Source organism: Mustela nigripes, chromosome 7, assembly GCF_022355385.1.
Source record: "Mustela nigripes isolate SB6536 chromosome 7, MUSNIG.SB6536, whole genome shotgun sequence".
Lineage (NCBI taxonomy): Eukaryota > Metazoa > Chordata > Mammalia > Carnivora > Mustelidae > Mustela > Mustela nigripes.
Genome location: NC_081563.1, coordinates 136166874 through 136180478, shown reverse-complemented (window position 1 = coordinate 136180478; position 13605 = coordinate 136166874). Strand labels below are relative to the sequence as shown.

The 13605-nt window shown below is 46.9% G+C and overlaps 1 protein-coding gene across 2 annotated transcripts in view; it reads right to left on the bottom strand.

Annotated features, from left to right (window-relative positions):
• The window catches only part of VAPB (VAMP associated protein B and C), a 56629-nt gene that overhangs the window by 15037 nt on the left and 27987 nt on the right, over positions 1–13605 (bottom strand). For both annotated transcript variants that reach the window (XM_059407300.1, XM_059407299.1), the window contains exon 3: positions 410–513. In XM_059407300.1, coding sequence (XP_059263283.1) covers positions 410–513 — 104 coding nt within the window. The remainder of the gene's footprint in view (positions 1–409; positions 514–13605) is intronic.

Below are 13605 nucleotides of genomic sequence, written 5' to 3'. Positions count from 1 at the left end.
GAGCATCCCACTCCCTCACATCCGGGCTCTTGGGGATGGGGGTGGGCGCAGGGAGACATGGTCAAGGCATTCCCTAGACTAAGAAACACCCTTTTCTATGGGAGATGGAAGGGGTTATAAAGGGAAGGAAGGAATCCTGAAACTATTCCAGACACAACCCATCAGAACAAGCAGCTGCTGAAGCGAACTGAGAGGTAGACGTCAGGAAACAGTAGTGTTCTGTTAAGTCACATACAATGTTAAAATCAAAGTTTGAGAAAAACCATAAAGGTAGTCAAAGTACAAACCTCCTTGCAAACACCATTCCCCTTTTAAAACAATTTTGACATATCTTGAAATGCATGCACCCAAAATTCTGTACCTAATCATTTTAATTACTAAAAGAAAGTAAGAAGCATTCAGTACTTACTACTGCTTCCATATCAGAAGTGTCAGTCGGAGCAAACATAGACTGAACCATAAACTTGTGTTTACTTTTCTCATTGGGGTCATAATCGAAAGGCTGTAACATCACTGAGAAAGAAAATATTTCATTAGGTGGGTCAGAGCTTGGTTACCAGCAGCCATTTATGTTAAAACTTGTATCTCGGTTGTACAGCAGTTTACCAGGATTCTCATCTGAGCCTTACAACGACCCGGGTGAGGCCAGCAGGGCAAGGTGCCCGGCATCTTCTCCGCTTTTCAGGTCTCAAACCTGAGATCCTGGGAAGTCGGGGGACTTGCCGCAAGTCAAACAGTAGGTAGTGGCAGAGCTGGGACGTGGGTTTGGAATTCGGGTCTTCTGATTCCTAGCCCCGGGGTCTTTCACCACCGCCCGCCTGACACAGAGGTCGGCCACAGGGCCTACAGACCAGGTAAACCAGGTGTAAACATCACATGCCTTTTTGCTCAAGACAACAGAGCGAAATGATTTCTTAAGTGAACTAGAATAATCCAAGACATGTGATGGTATCATTTTAGTTTTCTTTGTCCATTTCCCTTATCAAAGTATTCTTTACTGCTTCAAATACAATTTCGCCCATGCAATGTTGGGAAATTTTCACAACCAGCACACTCACAGCATAGGAAAAACACCACCAGCGTACACCCCACCTTTCCTCCCCAAGAACCGAGAGGAATGGCACCGAAAAGCTCCCGCAGACAAGTCACGCCCACTGCACTGAGGCGCCTCCCCGCTCCTACTGGCTTCCTTAGAAACCACCACCCTGGGGCACCTGGGTGGCTCAGTGGGTTAAGCCTCTGCCTTCGGCTCAGGTCGTGGTCTCAGGGTCCTGGGATCGAGCCCCACATCGGGCTCTCTGCTCAGCAGGGAGCATGCATCCTCCTCACTCTCTCTCTGCCTCACTGCCTACTTGTGGTCTCTGTCTGTCAAATAAATAAATAAAATCTTAAAAAAAAAAAAAAAAAAAGAAACGACCACCCTTGTTAAATGGCGGCTCCTTTAAGATGCGCGACCTGCTGCAAGGCGCAGGCAAAAGCACACATCCGGTTAAGCTCCCTGACACACACCTTCTTCTCACACAGGAAAAGGCTCCTATCACCCCGACCATGAAAAGCGTGAACACGGATTCAGCATCCCCGTGAGCCAGAAACCTGGCCACAGACGGCACGTCTGTTAGGACCACATCTAAACTTGAAGAGGTAGGTACTGCTGTGGAGGTTATTTTAACGCCGGTTTGTTTTCAGGCAAGCAATCCGGAGCACGGGACGGTTAACTAAGTTGCCCCAGGTCACACCACGAAAGGGGCTGCTCACCTGTGGGTGGCCCGCCATGAGGGACTTCCCTGTGCTCTACCAGTCCAAGTGCTGTCCTTCTCCAGCACCTTTCGTGCAGGGCACCCAACCAGGGTTCTCTGGCCTCTGAGCCCCATCTCACGGCTTCCCCCAAAGCTTCACCATCAACTACCCGCTGCGGGAGATAAAGGGCACGTGTCCTAAACCTCAGTTTGTCCTGAACGCCAGTTCACAAATGAAGAACCTGAGGCGAAATGAAGTGACGTGACTCGCTCAAGCAGCAAAACTTCAAGAAAGAGCCAAGGGCAGCCCAGCACCCTTCTGCCACACACTGGTCACTCCAATAAGAGACAGAGGCACATTCTGTAAATTCACTTTCCCCATCACATCTTATAAAAGTAAACATGACACGGCACAGAATGCGAGTGTCCCCTCGACCCTGGGGACAGAGAAAGTCTACCACAATCCCATACCACACCGGACTTCGGGGTTTCGGTATACGCAGTCATCCAGGCAGTTCTGCCACCCACACCATCCATGTGATGTGCTCTCAGCTACGGCACTCTTCGGGGAGACTCCTTCAGGACAAAAATCAGTATATCTACAAACATTCTTCAATTCGGGCTTTCTACGGGGCACTCGACCTGTCAGTCAGTTGCACATTCAACTCCTGATTCAGCTCAGATCACGATCTCAGGGTCATTAGATCAAGCCCTGCGTCAGGCTCCACACTCACAGCTAAGTGGGCTTCTCCCTCCCTCTGTCCGTCCTCCCATCGGGAGTGAGCTCTCTAAAACAAATAAATCTTTAAAAGAAAAAATTCAGGACTTATACACACAAGACATCAAGTCTAAATAGCAACAGAGATATTCTGAGTACCCCAAATCCTAAGTGAAACCATCAGCAGAGAGAACAAAAGGTCATTTAAAACCCAAGATCACTCCACCTGGAATTTCACTCTTCCAGGTAGAGAAGCACAGCTCCCTCCCAAAAAAGCAGTTCTTGCTGGTGGCTTTGGACCTGGAACACAACTATTGCCCTTTCTGGCACCACCAAGTTAGCAAGAGCTCTCCTGTGGACAGACCTGGGGCATTGTTAACACACGTGGGCTCAACACTTAACCCTGGGAACAAATGAGCAGACGAGCAGGTCAGCCCCACAGACTCTTCTCCTGAAAGCTAAACTGCCATCGCGCTTTGTCCACCTCCAGGAATAATGCAACAGGGAAAATACACCTGATAAACTAGAGGGCCAATGCCTTCACATGTGCTGTGATCTTTCTTGGACAGGGACTGACAACCTTTTTTGAAGTTGGGTCACGGTGTTCCAACTACTGTCTGATGAATGTTCCTTTCTTTACAACTTTTCTGTGAGAGAATGAGAGAGCCAGCACGAGTGGACGGCAGGGAGTAAGAGGAGAAGCAGACCCCCGCCGAGCAGGGACACAGACACAGGGCCCCGTCCCAGGACCCCAGACCCGAGCCGAAGGCAGTCCCCAACCAACCATTAATCCTAGATTAATGTTAGTTTTAAAAATTAATGTGAATTGGGTTTTGAGAATTTCAGATTTCACTTGGCTGTGATAAAACCCTGCCCTGGTATTTGTTTAGTACGGGAAAAAAGAGAACTCTGCCTTAGACGACACTCAGACCCCCAGCAGCACACAAGCTCTAGAAGCACAACCGCCTCATCCTTGAGTTTATTTTTCCAGCCGTGAAAGGCCCCCTAGGGTCTGCCACCATGGAGAGCTCTTGGACTGAACCAGCATTATCTGTAAAAAGCACCCAGCGCACAGGAGAGGACAGTAATCAGAAGTCGTCGTTAATTTTCAGAGTGGGCTCTGTAACTCAAACTACATTGGGACACACACAGACAACCAACAGGTCCAGAGAACCAAAGCCCCCTCCACCTGCAAACAGCCTCAGAAAGATCTGCTCTTCCCCCTGCAAACCCCTGCAGTGCACGTAAGAAAAAAGAGCCAAGAGACTATCCTGTGGATACCAGGCATGCACTAAGGCAAAACTGACCCTTTCCACCTCTCCACCCCAGCCAAGTCTCCCAATCCGCAGTACCTTCACAGCGCCCCAGGAAGGAAAGGAACAGGACCTGACTAGTGCTGACTACGTACAGGCACCAGAGAAGGCACGCTTGCACTGCATCTCCCATCCAGTCTTCACAACAATCCACCAAAGCAGCCCAGTCTCACTCAGACCCCACGGCCAACATATTAGAAGACAGAGCTAGAGCCCCACACTGGCTTTGCTTCCAGAGTCAGATTCCACACCCAGGTTCTCAAGGTACTACCCACAGACCCCAAGGGTCCCCCCATGAGTTGATCCATAAAGTCAACAGCACGGACATGAGAACACCACGACATTCTGTCCCTCTGCTGGTGCCGAGCTCTACGGTGATGGCTGGTGCAGAGCCAAAGTAAAACTCTGTGCCTCAGCACCCGCGAGGCAGGGTCACCTCATCAGGCATCGCTACACACTTGCAGCTTTTTTTAAAAGACCATTTTCGATTTTAATATCCTGGAGAAGAAACAAAAAGGATTCATTCTGCCAAACTTCAACCCTTGACAACACATCTTATCACTCTGTGTGAGGAAATGCAGACACACATGAAGTGCTCCACTGTCTTGGGAAAGGCGGCTCCCCCACGTTTAGACGGTGAGCTGAACTAGAAGGCTTCTCCTGGAACACCAGTTACTAGAAAGAACAATGGACAGACAAACAATGGTTATGCAGAGCTAAGCAGATGGCAGGTATCTGCTCAAAAAGGAATGAACCGGGGCGCCTGGGTGGCCCAGTAGGTTAAGCCGCTGCCTTCAGCTTTGGTCATGATCTCAGTGTCCTGGGATCGAGGCCCGAATCGGGCTCTCTGCTCAGCGGGGAGCCTGCTTCCCCCTCTGTCTCTGCCTGCCTCTCTGCCTACTTGTGATTTCTCTCTGTCAAATAAAATAAATAAAATCTTTTTAAAAAAAGGAATGAACCGCACCTGTATTTCAAGGGAAACAACTTAAAGTAGTTGTTGCCAGTGATAAAATCCAGGCTTTCTACCAAAAGGAGACCCTTGAAAAACATCTATCTGACCTCAAGAGCTCAGTTTCCCAAATACTTGAAGACTTTTCTGATGAGATCAGTGATGTTTCGGATATTGTGTCATAAAATGTGTCAACATTTGGCAGATCTACATAACTCCACTAACATATAGTATCGCAAAACCCATTCAGAGTGCAAGGGAGCCCAGTGCATTTTAGTGAAACAAAGTTCAAACAGTTCACCATCATGGTTTCAAGATTCCACATTGTACTAAACTTTAAGAAAAGCGCCACTTGTTAAGTTTTGGTGTGTTATCAAAGTATCATGTCCACAATTATCTGAAAAAGCTACTGAAAACTCTCCCCTTTCCCAACTACAATGGTGAGGCAAAATGGCTAAAATAACACCTTGTAACAGACTGAACAAGTGTAAAAGCAGAACAAGAGAATCCAACCTATCTTCTAAGCCAGACGATACAAGAGATTTGCAAAACATGTCACATAATGCCCATCTTTCTCACTGAATTTTTGAAGTTATTTTTCATTAAAAATGTCACTTTTTAGCATGTAATTGACTTACTAATGTTATTAAGTGAACTAATACTCCTTAAATTTCCCAGTTTAACTTACAACATGATAAATATTGATATAACCCCCAAATGAAAAGGTTCTTTGGGTCTACAATTTCGAGTATAAAGGAGGTCTTGAGACCAAAAGCCTGAGCCCCTCCAGGAGAAAAATAAAGTGGCTAAATAATTCAAGTTAAGGCATCGGCTTTGTGTAGTGCCTCTTGGGAGAAAGCACAGTTTAAAAGAGAAAGCAACCGGGTACCTGGCTTGCTCAGTCGGTGGATAGTGCCTGCAACTCTTGATCTCCGGGTTGTAAGTTCGAGCCCCATGTTGGGTATAGAGATTACTTAAAAACATAATCTTTAAACGAACAGATAAATAAATAAAGGAGAAAGCAACTTCATACAAAGCCTGAGTCTGCATGGACGGCATGCATCCAGGCCTGGGGTAGAGACAAAAGCACACGCGCAGGCACGCACGCGTATCTGCTACAGGAAGGGGTCTAGGGTTCCCTGTGCTCCTCTACCCAACCACCCGGCAGCGGCCTGCTCCACCTCTGCAGAGGGCTGTGGGGGTCCACAGGCACCGCTGGGTGTCGCAGGGGTCACCCACACAGCTGCAGGCCTAAGAGAGCTGCCTACCTCCCACGCTGCCACGGTGCAGATCTGGAAGGACAGCTGCAAGTTTATCACTTATACGTGGACCTTTGAGTTCGACAAGAATGCGGAGACACAAAGCAGCGGCTACTGACAGCTATCAGACCACCTTACAAGAACGCTGGACACAGCCAGAGGCCGGGGCTTGTGAAATATAAACAAGCATGAGGCTGGCGAGCTGAACACGTGAAACTGGGAGTGACCACCGTGGTCTGCCGGTGAACCTCCAGGAAGCTCCCGCAGGCTCTGGGGTGGCCTCGGCCCCTCCCCCACCGCAGCCACTCTCCCGGCTGCTGCAGCTGCAGCAGCGAGTGGCAAGGAAGGCTTTGCACCCATCAGCTCTCCTTCCGCGGGGGCTCCCCATCGGCAAGCAAGAGTGAGCGAGTCAAGTGGCCACCCAGACCCCGAGAGCCTTCACGAACCCTCGCTGGGCCTCAGTATCCACATCCTCCTCTGCCCCCAACTCAGGTCGAAAAGTCTGTGTTTCTCAGCTACTATCATCCCCTGTCCAATTCGATCTGCTGTACCCGATTGGCTAGAACTTTACGAGGACATGACAGAAAAAATGTTGTTCATCGTTTGTTCTTGCGGCTCCACACATGCAAATTGTGACAGAAATTATGTACTTTTTTCCGTGACAGGCTATAAAAGAGCTTCCCATTAACTTAATTTATTTCACTTGAATATCAGAGACACTGATGATAAAACCCTCTTAAACAAACCATCTATCCTACTTTTAAAACATATCTGCTGATACTACATTAAAAAGCAGCCGGTTACCAGGAGACCGCTCACCATTCGCCAGCGTTAATGCCTCGTGAGTCAGTGTCTGCCGTGTCAGACGGCAAAAGTGGGGTCCTGTTAGGAAAGGGTCTTTGGGGGGTAATAAAACGGTAGGTCAGTAAGATCAGACTTTCTTCAAAAGAGAGGAAATGCAGAATATATGTTCCTAAACAGCCCCCCTCAGAGAAATGATGACCTCATTTCTGGGGAGCACAGTGGCTCCCCAGGAGAACCCAGGCAGGCCCCCGCCCTTCCACGTGCAGCAGTGTGAGCAGAGCAAAGGTGTGCAAGGCTAACAAGCAGCACAGCACGTGCGTTAGGATTTGTTTGGTCTCAGAATCTTACCTTCGGGATGTCCCTCTCCTCGATTTCCACGGCCGCAATCACAGCTCAGGCCCCACTGACACCTCGCTTCGTCCAACTAGCTCTTGCTCCCAGTGACTCTCCCGTCAGATCACCCCGCACAGCTCCGACGCAGACCCTGTCAGTCTGCTTTCCCCTGCGCGCCCTACTCACCTTCACCACATTCCTGACCAAAAGCCCCCTCAAAAAAAAAAAGCCCTTTTCCCAAGTAAAAGACGATCCGTTCAACTCTTCCCAGTCTCCTCAGCTTTCCTGGTATGGCCCCAGAACAGGTCCACACACGCTGGCCACACCCCCAGTCCCAGGGTGCTCTGGCATCACCGAGGTCTCTTCCCATCATGTTGGTCTGGTCGTGTTGGCACGTCTCTCCCGGTCCTCCTGCCCTACTCACATCTCAATATACCAACCTTTCAGAACTTCATCCCCTAATCCGACTTGGTAATGAGGGGCGTCTCAAAGTCCGGCGCGCATCAGGATCACCTGAAGTTCTTGTTAAAACACAGGTGATGGGATCCCACCTCCAGGGTTTCCGATTCAAACATCTGGGGTGGGGTGGGGCTGAGAACATGTATTTCTAACACAACACTGATGTTGCCAGCCCGGGGACCACTCCCGGAGAAGGCACATTCAGTGTATCCCCAAACGCTGCGGCCGCCACCAGGACGCTACCCCACACCCTCGTTCTTCTTTGGGCACTGGACTCTGCTGGTGGACACCTGCTGACACGGAAATGCCTAAGCTTCTCTCCACACGTCTGCCCTTCGACCCAATCCGACTGAGACTGAGACCAGAACTTCATGCTTTGATAGTTCACATTCTGGGTACTAGTTTTTAACTGCTTGGCAGATGGGTACCTTCTTCCCTCCCAACATTCGAAGAACTCTTGAAGCATGCTCCCTCTAAAAAACTCCTTGGGGTAGCACAAAGAGAGGAGGCCTTCTTTTACCCTTACCCATGTGGCTTCCCTTCTGTCCTCTCTCCCAGAGCCACTCTCTCCCACCCATAGGTTCAGGTAGGTTCACAACTGTCCCCTCCATATAATTTCTATATGTAATAATCAAAAGGCTCTTCTCTACCACACTGCATTCATGGCAGAGTAATGTAGTTCCTGCTCTAGTTTTTTAAGGTGACCAGAAACAAGACAGAACCTGATCAGCTTAAAAGACCAATGTCATTACCACACTGAGGTGAAGTAATTCTAGCCGAAAGCAAAGCAGCTCAGCACTGTGGGCTGTGTACCCTCATCATGAGTAAACTCAATACTTCTTTTAGGATTCTCAAAATGCTGAAAATACAACTGCTTCCTGGGACTCTGCCTACAGATACCTACGGATGAAACTGCGAGTCTAGCAGGCAAATGACTGTACCTACTTATAAGTAAGTTAACACTGAATTATCTCTGTGTTCGCTATGGGATTTTCCAATTCAGTACAGCCCATTTTAGATGGTGAACTCCTCCTCGTCCGGCTGACTTCCTCATGCAGAGACCAGTGCAAACGTACCTCGGTGTCACTGGAAGATGAGATGTGCCAGATGCAAAGCACTGACCAAAGAACAGACCTCACTCACTCCTTTTTATAAATGTATTTAAAACATACATCTTTTTAAAAATTCCAACACACTTTCCTGTTTCCTATAATATTTTATAATGTAAATGGAATGACACGACACAGCCTTTTCCTGATTAACTCTTGGGATTATGAACACACATTACATTCTCTCTTAGAAAGACCTAATGGGACCGATGAACCGAAATACCGAGAACAGGCTGCCCTGAGGCTTACATAATTCCAGGTCCCTCGGTTACTTCTGAACATTCTCCCCACTCACCCTTCGTGGCGTTCCTATCCAGTCCCTCACTGTGGCTATCTCTCAAGCCCTTTCACTTCATCCTGACCTGTGATGGGCAGAACACCAGGACAAGGCTAACAGTGAGGCAAAAGTAAGAGAAGCGGTGCCTGGCTGACTCAGTCGGGGGAGCATGTGACTCTTGATCTCAGAGTTTTAAGTTTAAGCCCCACACTGGGTGTAAAGATTCCAAAAAAAAATAAAATATTTTTAAAAAAGGGCCCCTGGGTGGTTCAGACAGTTAAGCATCTGCCTTCAGCTCAGGTCATGATCCCTAAATCCTGGGATCGAGTCCCACTCTGGGCTCCCTGCTCAGCGGGGAACCAGTTTCTCCTTCTACCCCTCCCCCAAGTGTGCTCATGTGCTCTTTCTCAAAAATAAATAAACTCTTTAAAAAAAGTTTTTTTCAATTTCAAAAATAAAGCAAGAGTAAACAAGAGAGTCAAGAGGAGGAGCTCAAGTGTTTACATATGCAAGAAACTGGGGCACCTGGGTGGCTCACTCGGTTACGTCTCTGCCTATAGCTCAGGTCTCAGGGTCCTGGGATCGAGCCCCACGTCAGGTTCTCTGCTCAACTGGGAGTCTGCTTCTCCCTCCCCCTCTCTCTCTGTGTCTTCTCTCTCTCTTTTTCCCTCTCTCAAACAATATAAATATGCAAGAAGCTATAATGAGAGAAAAGAACATAACTCTTGGCTGCTCGAAACTGAGCTTAATTTCTGCAGAAAGCTGAAGTTACCATTCACTAAGTGAGATGTTCAGTGTACCTGATAAGTCCTCTTGATCATGATCTTTGAAAATATAAAGAATAGGGGTGCCTGGGTGCCTTAGTTGGTTATGCATCTGCTTTTGGCTTGGGTCACAATCCCAGGACTCGAGCCTCAGGAGGGGCTTCCTGCTCAGTGGGGGAGTCTGCTTCTCCCTCTCACTCTACTACTACCCATGCTTATGCTCTCTTATTTACTGAGAGTGAGAAGCTGACTCCCCACTGAGCAGGAAGCCGGACTTGGACTCGGGGCTCTATCCCAGGACCCTGGGATCATGACCTGAGCAGAAGGCAGCCACTTAACCAATTACCAACTGAGCCACCCCAGTGCCCCAAATAAATAAATAGTGTCATACTCCTAAAAAGTAAAACACGGGAGTTGTAAGAAACTTGAATATCACAGTAAACTTTTTAAAAAATCTTTAAAAAGCATAATTAGCCTGAATTTTAATTAATTTCCTTTTGTAAAAAAACAATTTCTCATTTATGTGGTAATAAAGACTAAAGATGTCTTTTAGGTATGAATGTAAGTTGTTCTTATATGAGAAGATTAAACTTGGTTCATGAAAACCATTTATAAAAAGGTTTCCCTTATCAGTGACTTCCAAAGCAAATGATCAAACAAAGAACAATGTTGCTGTTAAAATGCCCAAACCCCTCAAATTGAGCTCCTGCTATCAGCACTTGACAGGCGAATGCCTGGCTTCTTTCTCTACGGGCAGTGCACTTACACGCTGGTGCTAATCACCTAAAAGCTCAGCCCAAGGTTGACTGATCCAGGGCAGGCAAGCAGCTCCATTAAACTGAGTCAGCAAAATCTTAAAAGGATTAATTATCAATTGCAATACTACCCAATTACATTAATTGACCAATGTTTCCATCCAAGAAGAGCTGCTGATATGCATTCTCTGTCCTCAGGATTTTACTGGAAGAACTTTAGGCTTTAACGTGATTGAAAGGAGTGCTGGAAAGGGTTGTGCGTCAGAAGCGAACACTGCTCCTTAATTCTCTGAATTTTAATTTAAAATACTGATTCAGACACTAGCAGATTGGTGTGTGTTTGTCTTTCATCCATTTTCAATTCCCAGGGTTCACTTAGTAAAGTGTATCTGTACCTAAATATTGGTATCTTTAATGACTCTTTCCAATGCCCCCCCACACAGAGATTTTGCATTTCTAATTTGCCTGGTACAAAGGCAACCAATGTGCATAATTGAACTGCAAATGGAAGCACGCTTGCTACTTTAGTGAAATTAGAATTCAGTGAAGGTTATAAAAATATTAAACTTAATATCATATTACAGGAAGCATAAGTATTTTTGATGGGCCCATAATTTTACCACTTCACCTGCTGTATCTGCTGGCAAACATGGTTTGGAATATTAATGGAAAACTCCCTCATTATTAAACTGCAGTATTAAAAAAAAGAAAACAACCCTACAACCACTAACAGCTTACCACGAAGACATTTTCAGAAATTATCTACCTTAAAAATATTTTCCCACCAGACAGTTCAGAAAATAGATTTAATTTTGTAAAGGTAGAACAAATGGGGAAGCCCCCCTCACTGCTTCAAACAATTCATTAATTCAGAAAATTCTATTTCCCTTGCATTTAAAATCTCGGGGGAAATCCAATCTCCTCTTCTCCAATCTCCATTTAAGTGTAGCTATTTTGCTGAGGTCCAGAATGGAATAATTCAAAACCATCTCTAGTAGATGGGGTGTACCAAGGAGCAAAGGCCAAAACCATGGCATTCTGGGCCAATCAATGCAAAGAAAAAGCACTCTGCACCCCGTCACCTACTACAATGCCTCCTCCAGTAGGTAGACTGCAGAGGGAGCCGCTCAAAGAACGAGAGGGGACGAGACAGACGGGTGCCCCCATGAAGGACAAAGAAAAGGACGCCCGTCGTAGACCCAGGGGACTGGACCCCAAACCATCCCTTTGGGAAATCCACACATTTTCACCTACAGACACAAAAAGTTTAGGTTATGCCTGTTTCTAACCATTACTTTACCACCTAAGTTTTTAAAACAGAGCTGTTATTTTTTAAGGACTCAATAAGTAATTTGCCACCTTCTGGAGAAAATAACACGATAGGCCAGTGTCTGGACTTCTGACGCACAACAAAAGCTCCCTTGAAAGCCAAGAAGAGTCTCGGAGGGTGTGTCAGAAAGGTATCTGACAGCTACAAAGCCTCCCTGAGTCCCCACCCGCACGACCCTGATTTGTGTGCCTTCCAAACCTCAGTGCCCCGGGCCAGCTATGTGGGCGGACCTCCTCCTCCTCCTCCTCCTCCTCCTCCCCTCCCTCCCTGCTCCCTTCTGTCAAAGGATGATTTATAACCTTCCCTAACAGCTAGCACATCCCAAGGGTGTTCAGAAATGGGAGAGAAATAATGTACTAGGCATGTCCTTTGCGAGTATGCCGTGACATTCTGTGTGGTAGACAGGGCAATGCTGGTAGTATTTTAAGTTGATTTGATGGCCACCTTTTTGTAAATTACATTTGAAAATTCACTAGTGGCTTTTCACCAGAAAAGAAATGCATATCCTAGAAAGAAAAAGGTATATATTTCTTCTTAAAATTAGAAAAAGTCAATTAATAATATGTATGGAATTAATTTTTTCTAAAAAGGCAATTCAATTCTGTACAATCTACATTCAACAAAAACTAGCCAGTTTTTGTCAAAGCTAGTGGAAAAATAACACAATCCCATCCTGTGCCATGCGTTCAGTTAACACGGCACTGGAGAGTACTCCGTGAGCCAGATACTACTTCTTCCATTTGACGGATGAGAAAACTAGAACCTAGAGACATGAATGAATCGGCCAAACAAAGATCACCCAGCAGGTTAAACAGCACAACTAAGCTCCCCATTCAGGCTCCAGACCCCACAGCTAGTGATCTCTGAGGAGAGCGGGCGACAGCAAACGTGGCCATGTACACACCTGGCCTTTGGACAATCGGCACTGCCTGTCTGCTGGTGTCTTTCGTGTCCTGAGGCTCCCTGAGGCTTCTCTCCCAGAAGAACCTAGAAACTCTACGTACTCACCACGATGTCATCATACCGCTGCGTTTGAAGAGGACCCTGAAAACCCCAGCGCTTTCCACCTCAAGATAGGAATGTCTAACCAATGATACAATGGTCCCTCTGCACAGAAAACTACAAAAATGCGTGGCAGCCTCCTTTGCCAGCTGGCGATGCCGGCCCGGAAATGCAAGTGGTGCACCTCGTGCAGTGAGGTAAGTACACACCAAACAGAAACAAGGGAGCCCTGTCTCATGTGCAAACATGCAGGAGTAAGGCCTGCAGACACATGGGCATTCTATTATTCAATTACTTTCCCCCAAGTACATAACATTTCGAGAACCACGCTACTTTGTATTTCACATGCATTGTAAATGAATGGGGGCCACCATAACCAATGGTGAGGCAGCTTCATATCACCAAAGAGCCACCGAGGCAGGAGCAGAACTGGCTTCAAGTACCAGCTCTGCCACTAATCACTCATGCGACTCGAGATGATGACACCCACTCTCTGTGCCCCCGTTCTTATCTGCAGAAGAAGCGCCGCAGCCACACAATCTTCGTGTTCCTTAAGTTGGGAATTATAAATCAAACCAAATGCCCAGGGTCGTTACCTCAAAAAAATTCCAAAAAAAATTTTTTTAATTAAAAGAAATTGAAATAGGGGCACTTGGGTAGCTCCGTCAGTGAAGCATCCGAGTCTTGGTTTCAGCTCACGTCATGATCTCGGGGTCATGAGATCAAGCCCCACATCAGGCTCCGTGCTCAACAGGAAGTCTACTTCAGATTCTCTTTCTCTCTCTCCCTCAAAGAAA